The sequence below is a fragment of the Giraffa tippelskirchi genome, chromosome 7, assembly GCF_054371585.1.
Source record: "Giraffa tippelskirchi isolate mGirTip1 chromosome 7, T2T-mGirTip1v1.2.pri, whole genome shotgun sequence".
Taxonomy (NCBI): Eukaryota; Metazoa; Chordata; class Mammalia; order Artiodactyla; family Giraffidae; genus Giraffa; species Giraffa tippelskirchi.
The window spans coordinates 121,451,724-121,472,391 of NC_137281.1; the positions used below are offsets into that span (position 1 = coordinate 121,451,724).

The window sequence follows — 20,668 nt, forward strand, 5'->3', positions numbered from 1 at the left end:
TGGTTATTCACAGACACACGGTCTGGGAGAGAGATGTGTCTTAGGAAGATTCATCATCTAGTGATTAGAGGATTGCATTTGGTGAGACCAGAAGTTCACAGTTTTTTCTGTAAAGGACCAGACAGTAAACGTTTTAGGCTTTGCAGGGTCATAAGTCTCTATTGCAACAACTCAACTCTGCTATTATAGCTGAAAGCAGCTAAACACAAAAAGTAATGAACTTGGCCCTGTGGACATAAAACTTTATTTACAAAACTGGTGGTGGTGTGGTTTGTGACCCACAGGCTATAGTTTGCTGACCCCTGAGTTAGCTGGTTATTAGAGTAGTAAGACGAGGAAAAATGAATGAATGTCTATTGAATTTCTGCTTTGGGTCTACCATCTTTCTAAGTATCCTTGGATGACAGGGGTTTGAACTGCTTGGGGCCACTTATATGAGGATTTTTTTCAGTGGTAAACACACCCATGGTAGGTTGAATCCATGGATGAAAAATCGCAGATGCAGAAGAACCTATATGGAGGGCCTTCTATAAGTTATATGTAGATCTTCTGCTGTGTGGACCCTCGTATTGTTCAAGGGTCAACTGTATTGTCAAATTTTCACTCAATTCCCATAATTAATGATACAAGTAGAATTATATTCTCTAGTTCACAGATGAGAAGACTGAGACTCAGAGAGAATACATAGCCTATCCATCCTATCTCTTTCCTTCATAGCCACTTCTATGAATTTCTTACGTACTCTTCTAGAGTTTTTAATGTAAATATAGGCTCATTTGCTCATATGTTCTTGCCCTTTCCCCCAATTGAAAAAAAAAGCATACTATTCTGCACTTCCCTCCTTCACTTAACAAAGTATTTTTAAGTCCATATTTGTATGTAGAAATTTCCCTTATTTTTTCATCCATTTATTCTCTCTGCATATAGTCCTTTGTGTGTGTGTATTATAGTTTATTTACACTATTTTGCAATTTCAAATGATGCTGCAGGGAAAAACCTGGTCCACATGGCACTTCACACTGTTAATGATGCTCCATCTGTAGGATAAATTTGCTCATGTGAGACTGCTGGGCCAAAAGGTATCAGACCTTGTAATTTTGATAGACGCTGCTGCTTTGCCAGTTATTAGGGCTGTCCCCATTGACTCCCCCATCAGTAATACATGAGTGCACCTGTTTCCTCATAGCCCTTCCAAGGTGTCCTTTCAAATGTTTGAATTTTTGCCAATCTGAAAGGTGAAAAAATGGTATCTCAGTGTATTTTTAGTACACTAAATACATTTATATTTTCTTAACTATAATTTATGTAAGTTTTTTTATAAGACTCAATTGAAAGAGTATGCTTAAATCATTGCCCATGGGAGTCAGTTTAGTTGGGGAGGGCATGAAGTCATTGCAAAGGGGATGGGTATAGAGTTTAAGACCTGAGTGGGTCAATTCGTTTTGTGAAGAGAAAGGCAATTCTGTTTAGATTAAGATGTTTCAATATTTGATAGTATTGCCTGAATAAAAGCAATTTGTTATAAGGCAAAGCAGTATGACTGGCAAACTACTATCATTATCAACACAGTTCACAATTCATGGTCTTTGATGCCACTAGTATTAATGCTCCATTCTATGCTAATAATGAGAAACAGAAGAAAGCATCAACAAATCAATTGTGTTCACCTTGGGAAAAAAATTATCCAGATGGTAAAAACTCGGAATTATGTTTTTTAAAAAAGAAACACACATCTTTTGCTGGCTTTAAGCACTTTCAGAAAACTTCCTAATTTAAACTTTTGTATTAATGAAGACATAATATTTGGTAACTATTATATAATTTTGTGCTAATGACCGCCTCTGAGCAACAGGGAAAACGTTTTGTTCTCTGATTGCTTAAATGAATTCTTTTTATTAATGTTTATACGAGTAACTTGGCAGATATTTTATTCAGAGATAAGAAGAAAGGTAAAATAAACATCAACCCAATTATATTCCAACTAAACCTAAATTCTGAATTATAGGATTGGATGAAAGAGTGCTTATGCTCTTTTTCCCGTAAAATGGGTTTTATACTTCATGGCAAAACCTGCAATTGCAAAAAACCTCTGTACTTATCTATTTAGTAGTAAGACTAGAACTCCCAGTCACTAGTTAGGGGCTTGTTTTACCTCAATTACTTCCTAAATCAAAGTTTACAGTTTACTTTTACCATTCTATTAAAAATAAGGGTGTAAGTCCCATATATTGAGGTGGTTCTGGATATAGTGGAGGCATCTGGTTAAACTATGCCATCCTACCACTCTGTTGACACGGCAAATAAGAACTTTTGACAAATAAAAGAATGACAGCTATTATGCTCTGGACATTAGCTTTAATAGGTCATTCCAAGCCACCCCTCCTCATAAGGCTCAAAGTAACTCTTATCTCTAATGTCTGATTATTTTACAAGGAGAATGCATGCTAGAAGTATCTGCTCGAGTTGACCAAATGACTCACATATTCAACTGCCCAATATTATTAAGAATAATTAGGATGCTGGGGCTAGCTTCCTGTCCTTTCCTAAATATATCTCTCAGTCTTCATATGATTACATTTTGGTAACATTTCCCCTAGCCTAGAGTAGGCAGACACCAAACAGCTATCAGATGGATGGACTAGGAGGGATTCTGGCAGAGAGGTCAGCTGTATGAACTGTGGAGTCAGCCTAGCCAAGTGAAGCCTGACACTGCTACTTCCTATCTTGGGAAGTTCTTATACTCTCTAGGCATCAGTTTCTGAATCTGTAAAACAGGAATAAGAGTAGTACCTGTCTTAAGAGTGGTGGGAGAAATGTATGAACAAATGCCACAGAGCTCCTAGAAGAGCACCTAGCACATCCTACCTTTAATGTTGCCTGTTCCACGTAGCAGTGTTCCAGTAATACTGATAATTGGCAGTGTTTTCTCTTAGCAGCTTATGTAAAATAATAGTACAGCTTACACCGAAGGTGTAAGACATCCTAGATTTGATGAAATACACCATTTTAGGCCCTGAGCTAAGAGCCAGGGAACCACAGAAGCAAACAGCTTCAAGTCATTGTTGCATAGAAAGATAGTGGTCAAAATGTTTGTACAAATATAACCCCATTATTGTTCTATAGTCTTATGTGGTGGTCCACTTATAATTGGTTATACATTATGTATGGATGCTGGATAGAGTATAATCAAAATGTAGCGATCATTAAAAAAATTCCAAAACCTGTTCAGTGCCAAATCTTAATAAAAAAGCAACAATCATTTTGAAAAAAATCCTAACAACCTATTCAGTGCCAAATCTTATCATCACCATAATTATTTTTGTAGTTCTTGGTTAACCTTTCTACCTGTTCTATACACCAACTGGGGGAAGTATGCGTACTTTAGAGAAACCCAAATGGTTTCATATGCTATGGAATAATATCGTACTTCCCATGGGCAACAAGCTAAATCCCCTGAAGTATTAGTTATCTGATAAGCTTTGCCAAAGAAAGAGAGCATTTAAAAATCTAACCCAACATTTAACTCTTTCAGGATAGGTCCATAGCTTTGAGAATCCTCTCTTTATTTTTTACCTGTGGTTCCGGAAGTATAAATATATAAAGCAGGAGTGGAAAAGGTAACTTCCGACCTCCAGGATTCTGGGACAGGTTCACTTGACACTTCATCCACTTTGTCTAAGAGAGAGCTGACCCCATCTGTGTTAGAAGTTCTGCTCACATAATAGACAGCCACATCATCTTTCTTCAAGCTTGGCAGCACCTCTTCAACAGCGGCTTGTAGTTCTTAATTTAATAAGAGAAAAAAAACCAAACAAACTAAATCAGTCCATTCAAGCTCTATTAGTGCAATAAATTTTGTAGTGATTTTGTTTCCACTAAGCGTTGTTAAAACATGTAGACACAGTAATGTTTATAGTTATGCATTTTTAACATGGAATTTACCACATCTGAAAGTATCACTGCTACTGCTAAGTCGCTTCAGTCGTGTCCGACTCTGTGCGACCCCATAGACGGAAGCCCACCAGGCTCCGCCGTTCCTGGGATTCTCCAGGCAAGAATACTGGAGTGGGTTGCCGTTTCCTTCTCTAGTGCACGAAAGGGAAAAGTGAAAGTGAAGTCGCTCAGTCGTGTCCGACTCCTAGCGACCCCATGGACTGTAGCCTACCAGGCTCCTCCGTCCATGAGATTTTCCAGGCAAGAGTACTGGAGTGGGGTGCCATTGCCTTCTCCGGAAAGTATCACAAGATCCCAATATTTAAGGGAAGGCTGGGTTTTGATGGTTTAAAAAGTGACAGATGATTGAAATCTGTACATTACATGGCAAGTGCAAACAAAATGGACATAAGGGTAAAAACCAAGATAATATGTGTATGACTTATATGCATACCTGATATATATATCTCAAACACTCCAGAAATGAATTTAGTTATTCCTAATGTATGCCCCACAGGAGCAGAAATTTTAAAAAAGAAAATTTTAAGGAAAAAGAGAAATGAAAAGAAGGGAACCATGCTACTGAAAGGATAATAGAAGCTAACTTTATGTAACACATTTTTAAAATATCAGCAACAAGTAGTTCTACTAGGAAGGTTCAGCTGATCTGAGACATAAGCTCCAAATTTCATAAGCACATTATCCAACCTAAGAAAAAAAAGGACTGATTAGCATGTTTTTCAAACTCTGAGTCACAATACAGCAGCGGATTGTTGAAATCATTTAAAGTGACGATTATTCTAAAAAATAAAATAGAAAATATATCACACATAGGAAGAGGTAAGTACCCTTTTTTTTTTTTTTTGAGTTTCAGCTATGTGAGTGTGTGAGTGCTGAGCTACACACAAATGTAGCTTTTATAGGGATCAAGGTAAAAATTTTTAAAGTCTTTGATGTAACGTGCAAACCACATTTCAGGTTTGTTACTTGAATTTTTGTGCCATTTTAAATTTTATTTAAAATTTTAAATCATAAGATGAGATGCTCTTTAAGCTTCTTTGTCTTGAATTGTGATAACCGAAGTGAATAGGCTTATTCTTAATAGGAAGGTGACTCAATATCCCAGGGAATTACCTTAGGGAGGCTATATCTGATTCATATTATATGCTTTGTTTTTCAGATATTTACGTATGATGTCCCCATCAAGACATGAGAGCACCTGGATAGATGCATTTAAAAAGTTAAAAAAATTTTTAACCAAAGCAGTCATGCACCTGATAAATATCAATGAAATACTACAAAAGAGTTTATAATGAAAGTCAGTAGGCCCTTATCTCACAAATAAACCTGCTGCCTGGAGGCAATGACTTTTAAGGTTTTTTTGTTTTTGTTTTTGTTTTTTTTAAGCTGTTTCTTCTAGCAGTCACTTCTCCATCACCAAATTACATACTTTTCCTGCTACCTCATGACTTACCATTTTTGAAACTCACCCCCATTCCCCCCTTGTTCACTCCCAATAGTTATTATTTTCACTTTATGTTGTCAGGGTTAATGGTATTTTTTATCTATTCTGAGACTATAATTCTGTGTGTCTAGCTTTGTCTATGTGTTGACTCTAGAAATTCTAGAACAAATAATCAGGATTGACAAGATTATGACAATGTAATTATTTCAAATAGAGCCAAGTAACACTATAATCATCTTTCCTTTCTTGAACAGTTTTCTCCTAGAGTGTCTACTGGCTATCATTCCTTAATGTACTATTTGTCTCAGTTCTTTTTCAACCTCCATCAGATCAGCTTATTCCTTTTGCTGCTCTCTTCTCTTTCATTTTGAATGGTTGCTCTAGTTCTTCAGTATTTTGAGAAGAACATCAGAAATGTTACTGTTGTAAAAACAGTAACTGGAGTGCTAAGGTCCCTTGCCAGTGCTGTGGTTCAGATTCTCATTATTTCCTACTGAAATTGTCACAATAGCTTCCTGACTGATCTCCTTGCCTCTAACCTCTCCCTGCTTCCAGTATCAGTGACACTACTGTCCGACTTCCTGTTCCTGCTTTGTTTAAAATCCTTCTGGCTGCTTATCCCTTGTGATAGAATCTTTCTAATGCAGTGGCTGGTTCTAAGGTTCTTCTCAGCCTACATCCCCTACCCCGATTTTTCTGACGTCATCTTAACTACCCTTGTCCCCTTTCCTCTAGCCACACTGATTTATGTGAAGTGAATGGAGCCATAATTTTCACATCTTACCGCCTTTGTCCAGGTGGTTTCATCTGCTTGGAATGCCCTCCTGCCCACCCCCACCTCCACCCCGTCACTGGAAAAACTTCGGTTCATCCTTCAAAACAGCTTCATTGCATTTAACTCGGTGGTCCTCCCACACGAGTTTGCATTATATGTCTAGCAGTGTGTTTAGTATGTAGTATGACACGCTTCACTTCTTTTTCTCCTCTATTTGGCAGTGAAAACTTTGAGGTTAAGGGATTATAACTTGATCATCTTGGCCCTGCCATAAGTGCTCAACAAATGTCTACAGCTGAAAGAATCAACACAAAGTATTGTATTAGCCACTGGGGAACAGACAGAGGAATAAGCTAAAGCTGTTGACCTTAAAGGATTTAGATATTGCAATACTGTGAGTTGATAAATCTCCAGTAAAATGCAAAATTAAATCATTCTTGTGATAGAGGTATGTCTTACATCCAAGTAAGGGACATGACAGCAAATTAAAAACAAAAGACAACTACTATTGCTACTTAAAGAATTAAGAAATCTCTCTCCTTTCCCTCTCTTCTACCTGAGACTGAGCCTATTTAGTTAAATAGTGTGTTCATAAATTACCTGGATTATTTCTTATTCCTCTCCTCTCTCTCTCGCAACAGTTATTTGACATCTATTTAAAGTGTGCTTCCTATGTGCACGGTTCTCAGCACGGGGAGCAACAGTGTGTACAGGAGATACTGTTTTCACAGAGCCCAGGTCTAAGGGGGAGGAATCAAGAAATAATCCATTAAAATAAGGTGTCATAGGTGGTGCTCTGGAAGCACGGAGGAGGGGCACAAAAACAACCCAGAGGAAGTGTTATCTCAATTGAGACCTGAAGGGTGAGTAGGAGTTGGCAAGATGAAGATCCACTGAGATGGACTGAGCCTGTTTGTAGCCAAGGGACAGCTTATGTAAAGACCCACAGGCAAACAAGTGAGCTTTAGTCACTCAGTCGAGTCTGACTCTTTGTGACCCCAATGGACTGGGTCCAGCCAGGCTCCTTTGTCCATGGGATTCTCCAGGCAAGAATACTGGAGTGGATCGTCATTCCCTTCTCCAGCGGATCTTCCTGACCCAGGAATTGAAACTGGGTCTCCTGTACTGCAGGCAGATTCCTTACTGTCTGAGTCACCAGGGAAGCCCAAGGGAAACAGCATGATGCCAGAGCAGCTCAAAGAGGCTAAAGCTGACTGCAACATAGAATGAGAGGGAAAAACGTTGGAAGAAGAAACTAGATGTAGGTAGGGACCACGTCTCTGGCTTACATGAGGTACATGGGTTGGAGAAGGCAAGGACCAGAGGTAGGAGGCTTTGGTAGATCAAACTTTGCATTAAGGTAGCCACAGAGCCTAGAGAGAAGTAGATGCATTTAAGAGATGTTTAGGAGGTAGAACAGATAAGATTTGGTAAGTCTTAATGAGAGAAAAATTATAAGTCAAAAGAGACTTTAATTTTTTCTGTAATTTTTTTGAAAGAAGATGTATGCAGGCATTAGTGATATATCTAAAATTAGTAGTTTCTTATATAATTTGTAATTACCATATAAATTAATAATAGTAAAAATAAACAGCCAACTCATTGGAAAAGACCCTGATGCTGGGAAAGATTGAAGGCAAAAGGAGAAGAGGGCAGCAGAGGTTGAGATGGTTGGATAGCATCACCTGATTCAATGGACATGAACTTGGACAAACTCCAGGAGATAGTGAGGGTCAGGGAGGCCTGGTATGCTTCAGTCCATGGGGTAACAACTTAGTGACTGAACAACAACAACAGAATAATAAAGGTAAAAGGAAATGCAATTAAGCAGGTATCATGCTTGATCACAGTTCAAGTAATTTGGACAACTGTGGCTTCTGTTCCCTCATGTTTCCACTTGGCCCTCTGCATGCTGTTGGTTTATAATTCCTGACCTTTCACAGAGATCATCTTATCTGAGGGGAAGGCCATTGCCCCTGCCCAGCACAGTTTCTTTACCTGACCTCTGGGCTGTTGGTGTAGAATTTACGTTTGGATATTGACTTAAGTTCCAGTGGCTCCCAATCATATCAAGGCATACCTCATATGTCCTATACTGACCTTTACTTTGCCTACCTGATGCAAAGAGCCAACTCATTGGGAAAGTCCCTGATGCTAGACAAGATTGGGGGCAAGAGGAGAAGCGGGCGTCAGAGGATGAGATGGTTGGATGGCATCATGGATTCAATGGACATGAGTTTGAGCAAACTCAGGGAGATAGTGAAGGACAGGGAGGCCTGGTGTACTGCAGTCCATGGGGTGCCAAAGAGTCAGACACAACTTAAAGACTGAACAACATATGTCCTATGGTGGCAGATTTTTTCCCTTTAAACTAGAGATGCAATATTTATATAAATACATCTATACACACATATATAAACTGACATTGGAAGGGAAATTCTGGATGTGAATGCAACTCAATAACTGTATATTTAATATTTAATGTCTTTTCTTAAATCTGTTATAAATAGGACTGGTCCCCATGTTTTCTGCTTCACACATGAATTTTTTTGGTAATTATTACTATAAAGTCTGCTTACTTAAGATTAAGTGAAAAGTGAAAGTGTCAGTTGCTCAGCTGTGTCCACGTGCCCATGTTGTTGTGTCTTTCTGTGCCCATGGTCTGTAGCCCACCAGGCTCTTCTGCCTATGGAATTTCCCAAGCAAGCACACTGGAGTGGGTAGCCATTCCCTTCTCCAGGGGATCTTCCCAACCCAGGGATCAAACCTGAGTCTCCTGCATTGCAGGCAGATTCTTTACCATTTGAGTCACCAGGGAAACCCACTTAAGATAGAATTGGCAATCAACAAGGACACAGAAGATCAAATAATTCTATTTGACACAGATTGAGCTCCCTGGAATTCTGAGATTTGTGTGTAGGGGTACTCTTGGGAATGATATCTGTGGGGCTGCAATGGAGGTAGACTGGATGGAGGAAGAGATGTGCTTCAGTGCAGCCACACAGTGGCCTCCCTCAATTGATCTTACGGGGACTCTGGGCCTGGGATGGCCCTTCAGGCTGTGCCAAATGAAATGAAGTAGGTTCTACCTCTGTGCCTGCCCACCAACCAGTCACTGGATGCAGACTGGGGTGGTAGTGCTTGACCTTGGGCAAAGCGGCTTTCTTCAACCAATGGCAAGTCCTGGAATGGCTCTCGGCTGACAGCTGGCAGTTGCCAATGCCTCCAGCAGCAGAGGAAGGAGTACCTCAGTCCTGGAGTGGGGACTACGGCAGTGCATCACAGCATCCATCACACCTTTCATTCTTACTGATTAAAAAATTTACAAATTTCTTTTGTGGAGGACAGTTGGTATAGTAGCTTTATGTACATCACCTCACATAATTTTCACAACAGCCCTGTGTTCTAAACGATGGTAACCTTGTTTCTACAAATGAGGACAGAAGCTCAGTGAGTCTCTATATGGATCATTATATACTAAATGAAAAGAATTATACCAGGCTTCTAGGATTACCACTTTCTTGTACTAGTCATTCAAGTTCAAGTTTTGGTAAAGGACCTTGAGATTTTGGAAGACACTGTCTACTTGACATGCTCAGTGCTCGTGAAAGCATGTGGATCTGCCTTTCAACAGTAATATGGATCATCTCTTATTTGTCTTTCTGATGAAGAGAATAACCTCAAGTTTTATGAAAAGCTTGGGTATGAGAAACAGTATTCACAGAAATTTGCCTGCACCTGAAGGGTGTCCAGTGGATCTGTCCTTTCTTCGTTAGCCTGAGCTGAAATCATGGATGGGTGTAGAACCTCACAGAGCCCCTCTTGGTGGTTCAGATGATAAAGAATCTGCTTGCAATGTAGGAGACAAGAGTCGGACACGATTGAGTGACTAACACTTTCACTTTCACTTATAGAACCTCAGAGAAAGCAGTACACATTTGGATGATGGAAAATCAACTGATTATAAAATCTGTACTCCTTAAAATCCATTTTATAGAAAAGAAAAAAATCAGGTTAGCATATGAAGTTTCCTCTCCCACATACAACCTTTTTTTTTTTTTTTTTAAAGAAGGTCAGAAGAGAAATTCCTGAGGATACAGGCCCATTCCTCAAAAGCAGGGATAAAGGGTAGGTAGTAAGCTGAATCAATCTTCATCACCAAAGTGGCAAAATGCTACTGGCTAAACCCACTGCTTTTAAATAGGAAAAGCATTCAATCTAGTAGCTTGTTTTGCTATTAGATTACTTCATTGAGTGAGTAAATAACCAAGTTAGTTACATAAAACACCCCAGAAATGTTTATCAATAAAGTAAGATTTGAAAAGAAGGCAGTGAAAGGAAATGGTTTTGATCAACATTTCAGGATGATATGAACTGGTTGGCGGATGAACAAATCAGGATTGAAGATTTTCCTTCAGTCAGAAAGGCAACTGAAACAAACTGGTTCTAACACAGATCATGGAGACAGTTTGAAAATAGTTTTAAAAATACAGTTTGTAACTGTGATTTCTCATTTCTGTTATTGGCAGTTTGCAATTATAGTAATCAATAATCTAGCATATAGTCTGTGCATCAACACAATGTCATAGAACACCCTTCAGACAGAGGCATGCATACCCTCCCCTAGGGCTTCCTTGGTGTCTCAGATGGTAAAGAATCTTTTTGTAATGCAGGAGACCTGGGTTCAATCCCTGGGTCAGGAAGATCCCCTGGAGAAGGACATGGCAACCCACTCTGGTATTCTTGCCTGGAAAATCCCCAAGACAGAGGAGCCTGACAGGCTGCAGCCTATGGGGCGACAGCCCATGCGTTCTCAAAGAGACACAACTGAATGACTGACACTTTCACTTTTCTCATACCCTTCCCTTCCCCCCACAGTGCAAATCACCCTGAGGTCAGAAAGACGTTTAATCAAGGCTAAACGGAGTAAAGAAATTTTTAGCAGGGAGATACACAGTCATCTCATATATATATAGTTACATAATTTCTTAACATTGTTTTTCACTGCTCTCAGTTAAAGTTCTTGGTCAAAGTATCTTGCTTTCTAAATAGCCCTAGAATCAAAGGTAATTCCTTGTCAGAGATTACCGGATCATAGCAGGCCCTATATAATCATAATCATTTGATATCCGTAAGCAAACAAGTCACCTATCTACCAACTGTGTACTTCCCGGTCTCTCAGAGGCTGTGGGAGGTCTTTTTCAAACACCGGCTGCTTACATTCATTATGCAGAATAATTTGAACTCTATCCTTCTTCCGGATTCAATAACATTAACTGTGGATTTAGAATTTATTTTGTCTTTACCCTTTCACTCCTTTCTTATTGCTAAAGAAAATAAACTGATAAACATTCCCAAACATGCCAGCAATGTGCTAGTTTGTTTTTGAATGGAGATGTACAATCGTCCTCCTTTGCAAGCTTTAGTTATGAGCAGGGCAAGAAGAAAAATTTTACAGTACGTCTTTAAGCGAGCTCTCTCTTCAGACCGTGGGCTACTTGGCTGGGATCCTAGCTCTTGAATACACTCCTCATTTGTTGTCTGGGTTTCTGTGCCCTTCTCTCCTAGGCACACTCTCCCCATCAGCCCATTCTGTGCCCATCACCAGCTCCCTTTCTGGCAGTGAGTCCTGGAGAAAGAGTCTCTCTTGTAGCCCTCTGCCAGAAGAAAACTGGGAGGCAAAATGTCTGTGATATAAAAAAGAATGAAATAATGCCATTTGCAGCCACATGGATGGACCTAGAGAGTATTATACTGAGTGAAGTAAGTCAGAGAAGGAGAAATATTGTATGACATCCCTCATATGTGGAATCTAAAAAGATGGTACAAATGAACTTACTTATAGAGCAGAAACAGACTCACAGACTTAGAAAATGAACTTATGGTTGCCAGGGCGAAGGGAAAGGATGGGGAGAAGGGATAGTTAGGAGGTTTGGGATGGGCACGTACACACTGCTATATTTAAAATGTATAACCAACAAGGACCTACTAGCACAGAGAACTCCGCTCAACGTTATGTGGTAGCCTGGATGGGAAGGGGGTTTAGGGGAGAACAGATACATGTATATGTATGGCTGAATCCATTTGCTGTTTACCTGAAACTATCACAACATTGCTTGTTGATTGGCTATATCCCAATACAAACTAAAAAGTTAAAATAAAAGTCTGTGGTAGGGAGAGGCTGGGCCTGGGGCAGATTGGGTCTAAACAGATTTTCTCAAATCAGGATATATTTGACTGTCTTAACATAATTTTTTTTCATGCCATCATGACCATCCCAATAGTTCTTAAACTTCAAAGAAGAAAGCCTGTTACAACCAACCAAAATAAGGGCATTTTTTTTTAATGGAACTTATTAATGCCACCAACAAAAGTCTGTCTAGTCAAAGCTATGTTTTTTCCAGTAGTCATGTATGGATGTGAGAGCTGGACTATAAAGAAAGCTGAGCGCTGGAGAATTGATGCTTTTGAACTGTGGTGTTGGAGAAGACTCTTGAGAGTTCCTTGGACAGCAAGGAGATCCAACTAGTCCATCCTAAAGGAAATCAGTCCTGAATATTCATTGGAAGGACTGATGCTAAAGCTGAAACTCCAATACTTTGGCCATCTGATGTGAAGAAGTGACTCATTGGAAAAGCCCCTGATGCTGGGCAAGATTGAAGGTGGGAGGAGAAGGGGACAACAGAGGATGAGACGATTGGATGGCATCACTGACTCAATGGACATGAGTTTGAGTAAACTCCGGGAGTTGGTGATGGACAGGGAGGCCTGGCATGCTGCAGTCCACTGGGTCGCAAATAGTTGGAGATGACTGAGCAACTGAACTGAACTGATTAATGCCACAAACATTTATTGAGTGACTACTATGTGCTAGGTATTACTAAGGCATTATTCAAAGATTTATGAGAGAACTGAAAGCCATTGAGACAAAGTACATTGAAGCAACATACCTAAGTTACTCCTTGAGCAGCCCAGAAGAGGAATGGAGACAGGCTATCTCTATGCCCTGATTCTTGACTGAAGTTTGCACTAGAAAATTATCTCCTTGCATGAGTGTGAGGCCACCACTGTTGGCAATTCCTTGGGTTCTCTGAGTCCTGTTTTCTCTACAGTAGAGTCTCCTTAGTAAACATTTTAAAAATGACTAACATTTAAGTCCAGCCTGCTGTAGTCCTTACATAGTAAAACTCTTTAACAAAGCATCTCATTGTGTTGGTGGTGGTTTACTCACTAAGTCATGTCCGACTCTTGCGACACCGTGGTCTGAAGCCTGCCAGGCTCCTCTGTCCATGGGATTCTCCAGGCAAGAATACTGGAGTGAGTTGGAGACCTGATGAAAAATGCCTCTGGGCTCCTCTTGCCTAGAATTCCTGCTCCCCAATTGCACTTACCTAGCTCTGTTGTCACAGAGAAGGAAATGGCAACCCATTCCAGTATTCTTGCCTGGAGAATCCTTTGGGCAGAGGTGCCTGATGGGCTGCTGTCCATGGGGGTCACACAGAGTCAGTCAAGACTGAAGCGACTTAGCAGCAGCAGCAGCAGCTCTGTTGTCAATGCCCCCAAGAAACATTCATCCTCTGTTCTTTTTCCTCTACAGCATTCTGAAGCCCTCCCAGTATACTTAGCACATTCTTCTGGTCATCCCAGTCATTTGCGTATATGTAACTTAGTTCTTCAACTGGACTATAAGATCCTTAAACTAATTTAGCCTTTTCTCTCTGCCTCCCACCAGGGCAACTAGCTTGTACCTTGTGGGAAATGTTTCTTGATATGATATCAAATTGTTATACAATCTGCTTTTCTGCATCTAACCTCAAAAGTTTATTTGACACGAGTTCTCTTTGGCCCTGACACAAGTTTTAGAATGTTCTCCTCTTTTAGAACTTTCAGTGATGCAATACTTTTGAAAGCTATTGGAAGCATTTTATCTTATCACATTGGTTAAAGGAGGTCCAATTTTATTTTTCACAACCCTGAAAGACCAGGTCAAAGATAATTGGGAACATTTTATAACCTCTCTGGATCTCAATCTTGAAACACAAAGTATCTTTAATTGTTGCGTGCATGCTAAGTTGCTTCAGTCATCTCCAACTCTGTGTCACCCTATAGACTGCAGCCTGCCAAGCTCTTCTGTCCGTGGGATTCTTCAGACAAGAATACTGGAGTGGGTTGCTGTGCCCTTCTCCAAGGGATCTTTCCAACTCAGGAATCAAACCTAGGTCTCTTATGTCTACCTGCATTGGCAGGTGGGCTCTTTTATTGCTAGTGCCACCTGGGGAGCCCATCTTTGTTATTAAAGCCTTATACAAGAGCAGTATCAACACCAGGGGTGCTGTGCATGATTGGTTGAGCCATGCAAGGTAGACATGGCCAGTGAGCTAATGAAGGAGTTACCCTTCCAGGAGAAGAGCCAGGTTAGCAACAATCTTAATGTTAGGATAAATGGAAACAAAGCAAATTCACTATTTGGGGGACTCTTTTTTTTTTAATATTCTATGTTGTATGAAATTAAATATGGCTTCCTGTTTTGGGGAACTGCTTGAAAAACTACTGGCCCAACAAATTGGTTTCTATCAACTACAACACTGATGGAGGTTCCAATAGCTGAAGGTAATTTTACCATGTGATTACTTACATTAGAGCCTTCTATGGAGAAGGATCCTGAAATGCATCACACAGAGAAAATCCTATTCTCTGGGAGATGAGTGTTTCTGCTTGATGTGGGGAGGTGTTGTGAGTCTTTGGCTTTCTCTAAGTATAGTAAGTTATGATGAAGAAAATTGGGCACTGAAATGCCTGACAGGGTTGAGCCCTGTTAAGCTTTGTGAATAGTCCCCCAAATTCATGACAAGGGGATCAATCTTCATCATAAACACCACTATGCCAGTCCTTTGCATAAACTCCAGAATTTGACACAGTTGAAACTCAAGAAACCCATGAGCCCTGAGGTTGAAATTTGAAGTAAAGAATCAAACCCTGTTGAATTGTCACCCCTCCAACATTTGTAAAACTTCTCATCTTTCTGTCCCACATTTAGATGGTATAATAGAATATAAAAAGCATCCTAGAAGTGAGACAAAAATAATTGGGTTCTGTCTCCAGTTCTCTCTGACCCTGGGCAATTGATATCACTCCTCTGGGCTTTCGTTCATTCAACTGTTAAACAAACAACTATTAAACAAAGTGGGAGTTACCAGACTCAAAGCCTATTCCTTAGATGATCTGCTTCCAAATCATCTAGAAGTGGTATGGGGCTTGCTATAAAAATATACTTTCCTGCCTCCCCCATGGTCCTGCTGAATCAGTGTTTTTTTGGGGATGAGGCTCAGGAAATTGTGTTTTAAAATGAGCTCCCCAGGTGATTCTTCCACTCATTAGAGTGACTCTTCTAAACTTTTTACTGCAGTATAACACACTTGTTAAGAGTTATATAAACAACACACTTGTTATATAACACACTTGGTAATCTTAGGATATCTCTAAGATATCTCTAAGATTCTAAGACAATTTGAAGAATCAGTCCACTCAACACATTTGCACATTGGCACATTTACTAACCAGCATGCAACTTTGGACTCTGTTACCCCCATGGCAGTAACTGTTTTGGATCAGAGTGTAATTCTGCATGTGGTGTAACGGTCTCTCAGTGATTTGGAAAAACTGAATAGTTTTCAAATGTGTGGCCTCTCTCAAAGGTCAGTTTACTGTCACGAGAGTGCTGTAGGTCCACTGGAAAGTTGTTCAAATTTGACCTGAATGTTGGAATTTCATTATACTATCTACGTATGCTGACCAAAGCATAATACTCAGTGACGGAAGACAGTTGCCTGGGCAAGAAGGGAGATATCTGGTTATATTTCTGATTTGATTACAGAACCAAACTCCAGTATAGTCATTTAAATCGAAGCTTCTTTGTCAACAAAACTCCCAGGCCTTGACTCCCTCACAGGGGGACCTGGGATAATATGCAGGTAAAAAGTACTTAAATCCCTCCAGAAGTGGTACACAGATCACTGTGTTAATAACTTTCCTCTGAATCAACTGGTAAATAGGTTTAAGAGAGTCTTCCAGTTACGAAATAGTGAAGTTGTCTCTTTTCCCAGGCAACTAGAAATTGTTGGGAATTTTCTTCAAAAGGCTATCCCTTTCAAATAATGTGTGTTTGTGTGTGTGCAAGCACATGCTCAGGCACTCAATTGTGTTCAACTCTTTGTGACCCCATAGACTGTAGCCCACCAGGCTCCTCTGTCCATGGGATTCTCCAGGCAAGAATACTGGAGTGGGTAGCCATGCTCTTCTCCAGGGGATCTTCCCGACCTAGGGGTTGAACCTGAGTCTCTTGCCTCTCCTGCATTGGCAGGTGGATTCTTTACCACTATGCCATGTGGGAAGCCCTCAAATAATGCCTTTAAAATTACCCCTTTGCTTTTAAGCTTTTATACAAAGCCTTCATTTCTTTTTGGATTATTTAATGTCCGATGAAACAGGTGTGTAGTTTCCTGGCTTTCCAAAATGAATAGACATGTTGACTTACTGTAACTCGGCAAACTCCTGAGTGTACTTCAGAGTCCCCAACTACGAAATGAAGGCGGAGAAAAGATGGATGCTTAGTCTCTTCCAGCTCTAACACTTTTCATTTGTGAAGAGAAAGGTAGCATGGTGCAGGGAGAGTCATGGGCTCTGAAACTAGACAGACCCTAGGTTGGAATTTTAAGCCTCAGGTTCTTCAGCTGTGTGACAGTGATATATTAATTCTCAGGGTAATAAAAGCATCCAGCATAGAGCTTGGCACAGAAAGAAAGACATTCCAGAGAGGTGAGACTTCTTGGCTCCCTATTTCTCCACATCTTTTAGCCCACACCTGGTTAGGACCCCTCTTACTGAGAGAGTGAAAAGCAATGCCTGGTCCTTATTCAAGTGTAGGGACAAGCTTCCTGGGATAGGAAACCCAGCTAGTCATTTGAGTAACAGGTTCTCGGATTCTTCCTGACCTGGTCACCACTGGAGCATGAAGTTACCATTTCAGGTCTTGTTGAAAAGTTGCAGGAGGCAACTACAGACCCAAAGGTCACTGTTGCTATAAACGTAATGATAGCTCACTAGGGCTTGCAGGAGGTGATCAAAGTCTTCTTGGCGATCAGGTGGATTCTCTCTTTCTGCAGTGAGAATCCAGGGAGGCTAACAGCATTTGAGAGCTGGAAGCAGTCTTGAAGACCATTACAGAGGAGAAAACCAAGATATGGAGAGGGAAAGTGACTTTCCCAGGATTATACAGTCAATCAAGGAGCAGAGGGGAGAACAGTCTCTCTGGATCCTCTGGATTTCACACTCTAGACCCTCTGCATTTTAATGCAAATATTGTCAGCACCGGCTAGGAACTTGAATTCTGGAGGCAGACAGATCTAGTTAATCCCCTCCTCCCAATTCTGTGATCTGGGACATAAGGCTTCACCTCTCTGGCCTGAGTGGTCTCATCTACAAAGTCAACTCTATCTGTTGTTAAGTATTACGAGCAACACTATATGTACGGTGATTCACATAGTATCTGGCTTGGTCAGCTTCTACAGCAGAAGGTTCTAATGACCATTAATTAGCGTTTGGAGGAAGGGTTGCCATCCTCTCCCTCTACATCTCTAGTTCCGACCTGAACCCTCATCCCCCGCAACCCCTATGCCAGGCTGTCAAGAAGAGAAGGAGCCCAGTGCCAGGGTGAGGTGGTCCCCAGGCTCACCTGGTGAGACCAGTAGAACCTTCGCCCCAGAGCACTGGAAGCAGTGCAACAGGGACTTCCCGCGGATGTTGTAGTTGAGGCACGCCATGGCACAGCCCAGCTTGATCAGTCCCAGCCACAGCCATATGTAAGCTGGTTCATTGCCCATGAAAATTGCCACGCAGTCTCCCTGTCTCAGGCCGAGGTGGTCGCGCAGCGCCCGAGCCGCTTGGTTGCTGCGTCGGTCCACCTGCGCGTAGGTGAGCGTCTCGTCGCGGAAGAGCAGGAAAGGCTTGTGTGGGGTCTGCTGCACTTTCTCCAGAAAGGCGTAGAGGATGGTGCGCACCGGCCGGCGCCTCCCATTGCTGCGCGCCCGCCCGGCCAAGCCGGCTACCCACAGGAAGTAGCGCAGGTCTTGGAAGAAGTAAGGGCAGCAGAGGTTCACCAGCAGCGGGAGCATCAGCAACCCCGCCAGAACCGCGTAGAGGATTGGCAACATGACGGCGGCGGAGCCCCCTCCCCCCTCCAGGGCGGTGGGCACACTTCGGGAGTGCAGGGCGGCGACGGAACGGGCTGCGGGCGGTGCGGGGATGCACAGCGAGGAGGGAGCTTTTGGGCCGCCCGCGCACCGCTGCGGGATCTCTGGCGGAAGGAGCTGCGGTGCTGGCTGTTGGGTGTGACAGGCCAGCTGAGCCTGCTCCCTCTGCCCCTTCGTGTGGGTGCAGTCACCTGCGCGTATGCCCCGCCCCGGCAGTCCTCTGCTGGCTGGAGGGCGGCTCCGCGGCTCGCTGGGGCCCCGGCCACCTCCCCGCCCGAGCCTGGAGGGCTGGGGGCAAAGCTGGGCTCCCCGACGGTGTGACCTTATAAAAATGGTGACCGTAAGACGCCTTAGAAGACGCTGAGAAGATTAGAGGGGATAATACAGGCGGAGCGCTAGTGTACCTTTTAGAGATGACTGATAGTTATTACCAATAAAGTGCCCTATAAATACGAGAACAGTCCTATGATTTCCTAGTAGCGGGTAGCTGGTGCCACTGCCAAATCTGAATCCCGTTTCTCCTTCCTGGTCTCAGGGGCATTCCGCCTGGTCTCTGTTTGTTTCTCACATTTGCTTTCCGCCACCCCCCCGCCCCCCGCCGGACCCCGCCCAACCCCGAGCTAATTGCCAGGCAGGCTCTAGTGATAAAGAATTCACGGGTGAACAAAAGCGCCTTCGCTTGCCGCCTCCACCTCTTCCCAGCCCGGGGGCCAGCGCGTGAGGCCCGGGCGCTCTAATCCGATACGTCCTGCAGGGCCCAGCTAGTCCAGATTAGGCTGGAGGTGGCGCCACACTTGCCACATGAAATCAAGCTCCGAGGAAATTTTGATTTGTTATGATACGTTGTTCCTTAAGTGCCCCCCACCCCCATATTGAAAATTCTCAAGTATTGTCAGTCCAATTCAATTCGGTTTACTAAGTGGTTCCGTGAGAAACAAGCACAACGCAGAGGAAATGAGGCAAACGTTGGCATTTTTCAGAAGCCATTTCTTTGAGTGTCATCCTTTCTTTTCACTTCCTCAAGCGCTGCTTCTGTACTGAGTGAACACTGGCTCCTTGCTATAGAGGAGGGTCAGCATTTAAGTAAAGCAGCATTTTCCTTTCTTCCTCGCCTGTCTTCCTGCTATTCGTTCCTTTTATTTTTATGCGACAACCAGGAGTAATGAATGCTCATCCCTCTCTGCTAGGGGCTTCCTTGTATGATATTTTTGGAGCCTCACAGTCATCTAAAGGTGGAATTTTCAAGCTCATTTATAGACAGGAAAGTGACACTTAGGTGAATTAAGACAGCTGGTAAGTGATGCTTCGGATTTGGGAATTGGTGTATCTGTTTGGTCCTGGGCCCATTGCTTTATCAACAGCAATGTGTTACGCTGTTCCTTATTCTCTGGGTTTCTTCTTTCTTTAGCAGTTTTCTCCCCCCACCTCCTATCACAAACTCCCCTTCCCTCATTTCTTTTTAATCCTCCTTTTTAAATCCCTGAACCTGCTGCAACAACCCTTTCTCTTTTCCATGGCTGAACCAGCTGCTATCTAATGACTGGTTGCATCATTTCCTTTGGGGGTAAGAAGGGGAAGGATCCCTGGACTTGGTTATCCCTGAGGGGAAGGGTGTAGTGTTAAAGTAGAAGCCAGGATAGAAACCATTCAGGTGTGCACCTCTTCTTTTCATGTTAAAGATAGACCCAGCCCTCCTTTTTCAGCCCAATGCCACCTGGTCCCTTCATGGCCAGTCACTTCAGCATAGCCTCCTCGACCTCTCTTGTCTTGCCCTTAAACAGTCACTCCTCCAGAGTGCTTGATATCCCCAAATGCCCACCTTCTCTTCTCTGAGGATCACTTTAGCCTTGTGCATCCATAGTTTTTCAGTGGCAAATGAAAGAGAACGAAACCCAAATTGGCTTAAGCAGACATGGGAATTTAAAACTCAGGGTCCAGGGCAGGGCTTCAGGTAAGCCTTCCTCTATGGCTTAAAAGTACTGAGATCTGGACCCAGTTTCCCTTTCTCCATTTCTCTGCTTCATCAACTCCTTTCTCAGGTAAGCTGTTCCCTCATGGTCCAAAGATGGCTGCCAACCCTTTAGAGTGACCTGTTTCCCATGTCGACTTCAGACAGAAATGTAAGAAACTTTTCCTTAAAAGTCCTCATTAGAAAGAAGGAAATAAAGAAAGAAAAGAAGGAAAGAGAAAGGAGAAAGAAGAGAGAAAGCTTTCCCTGGGATATGTGTCTGTCTTTGTGGGATGGGG

General features: G+C 42.2%; 1 protein-coding gene across 2 annotated transcripts in view; it reads right to left on the reverse strand.

The window, feature by feature from the left end:
* The window catches only part of SLC27A2 (solute carrier family 27 member 2), a 53,694-nt gene extending 34,568 nt beyond the window's left edge, over positions 1-19,126 (reverse strand). Inside the window, exons 1-2 of one of the 2 annotated variants that reach the window (XM_081506166.1) lie at positions 17,905-19,126; positions 3,574-3,783 (exon numbers count right to left, since the gene is read on the reverse strand). In XM_081506166.1, the coding sequence (XP_081362292.1) occupies positions 3,574-3,783; positions 17,905-18,382 (688 nt within the window). In that variant the 5' untranslated portion in view covers positions 18,383-19,126. The remainder of the gene's footprint in view (positions 1-3,573; positions 3,784-17,904) is intronic. The other variant, XM_081506167.1, reaches the window with a different exon arrangement.
* Between the last annotated feature and the right edge of the window lie 1,542 nt (positions 19,127-20,668).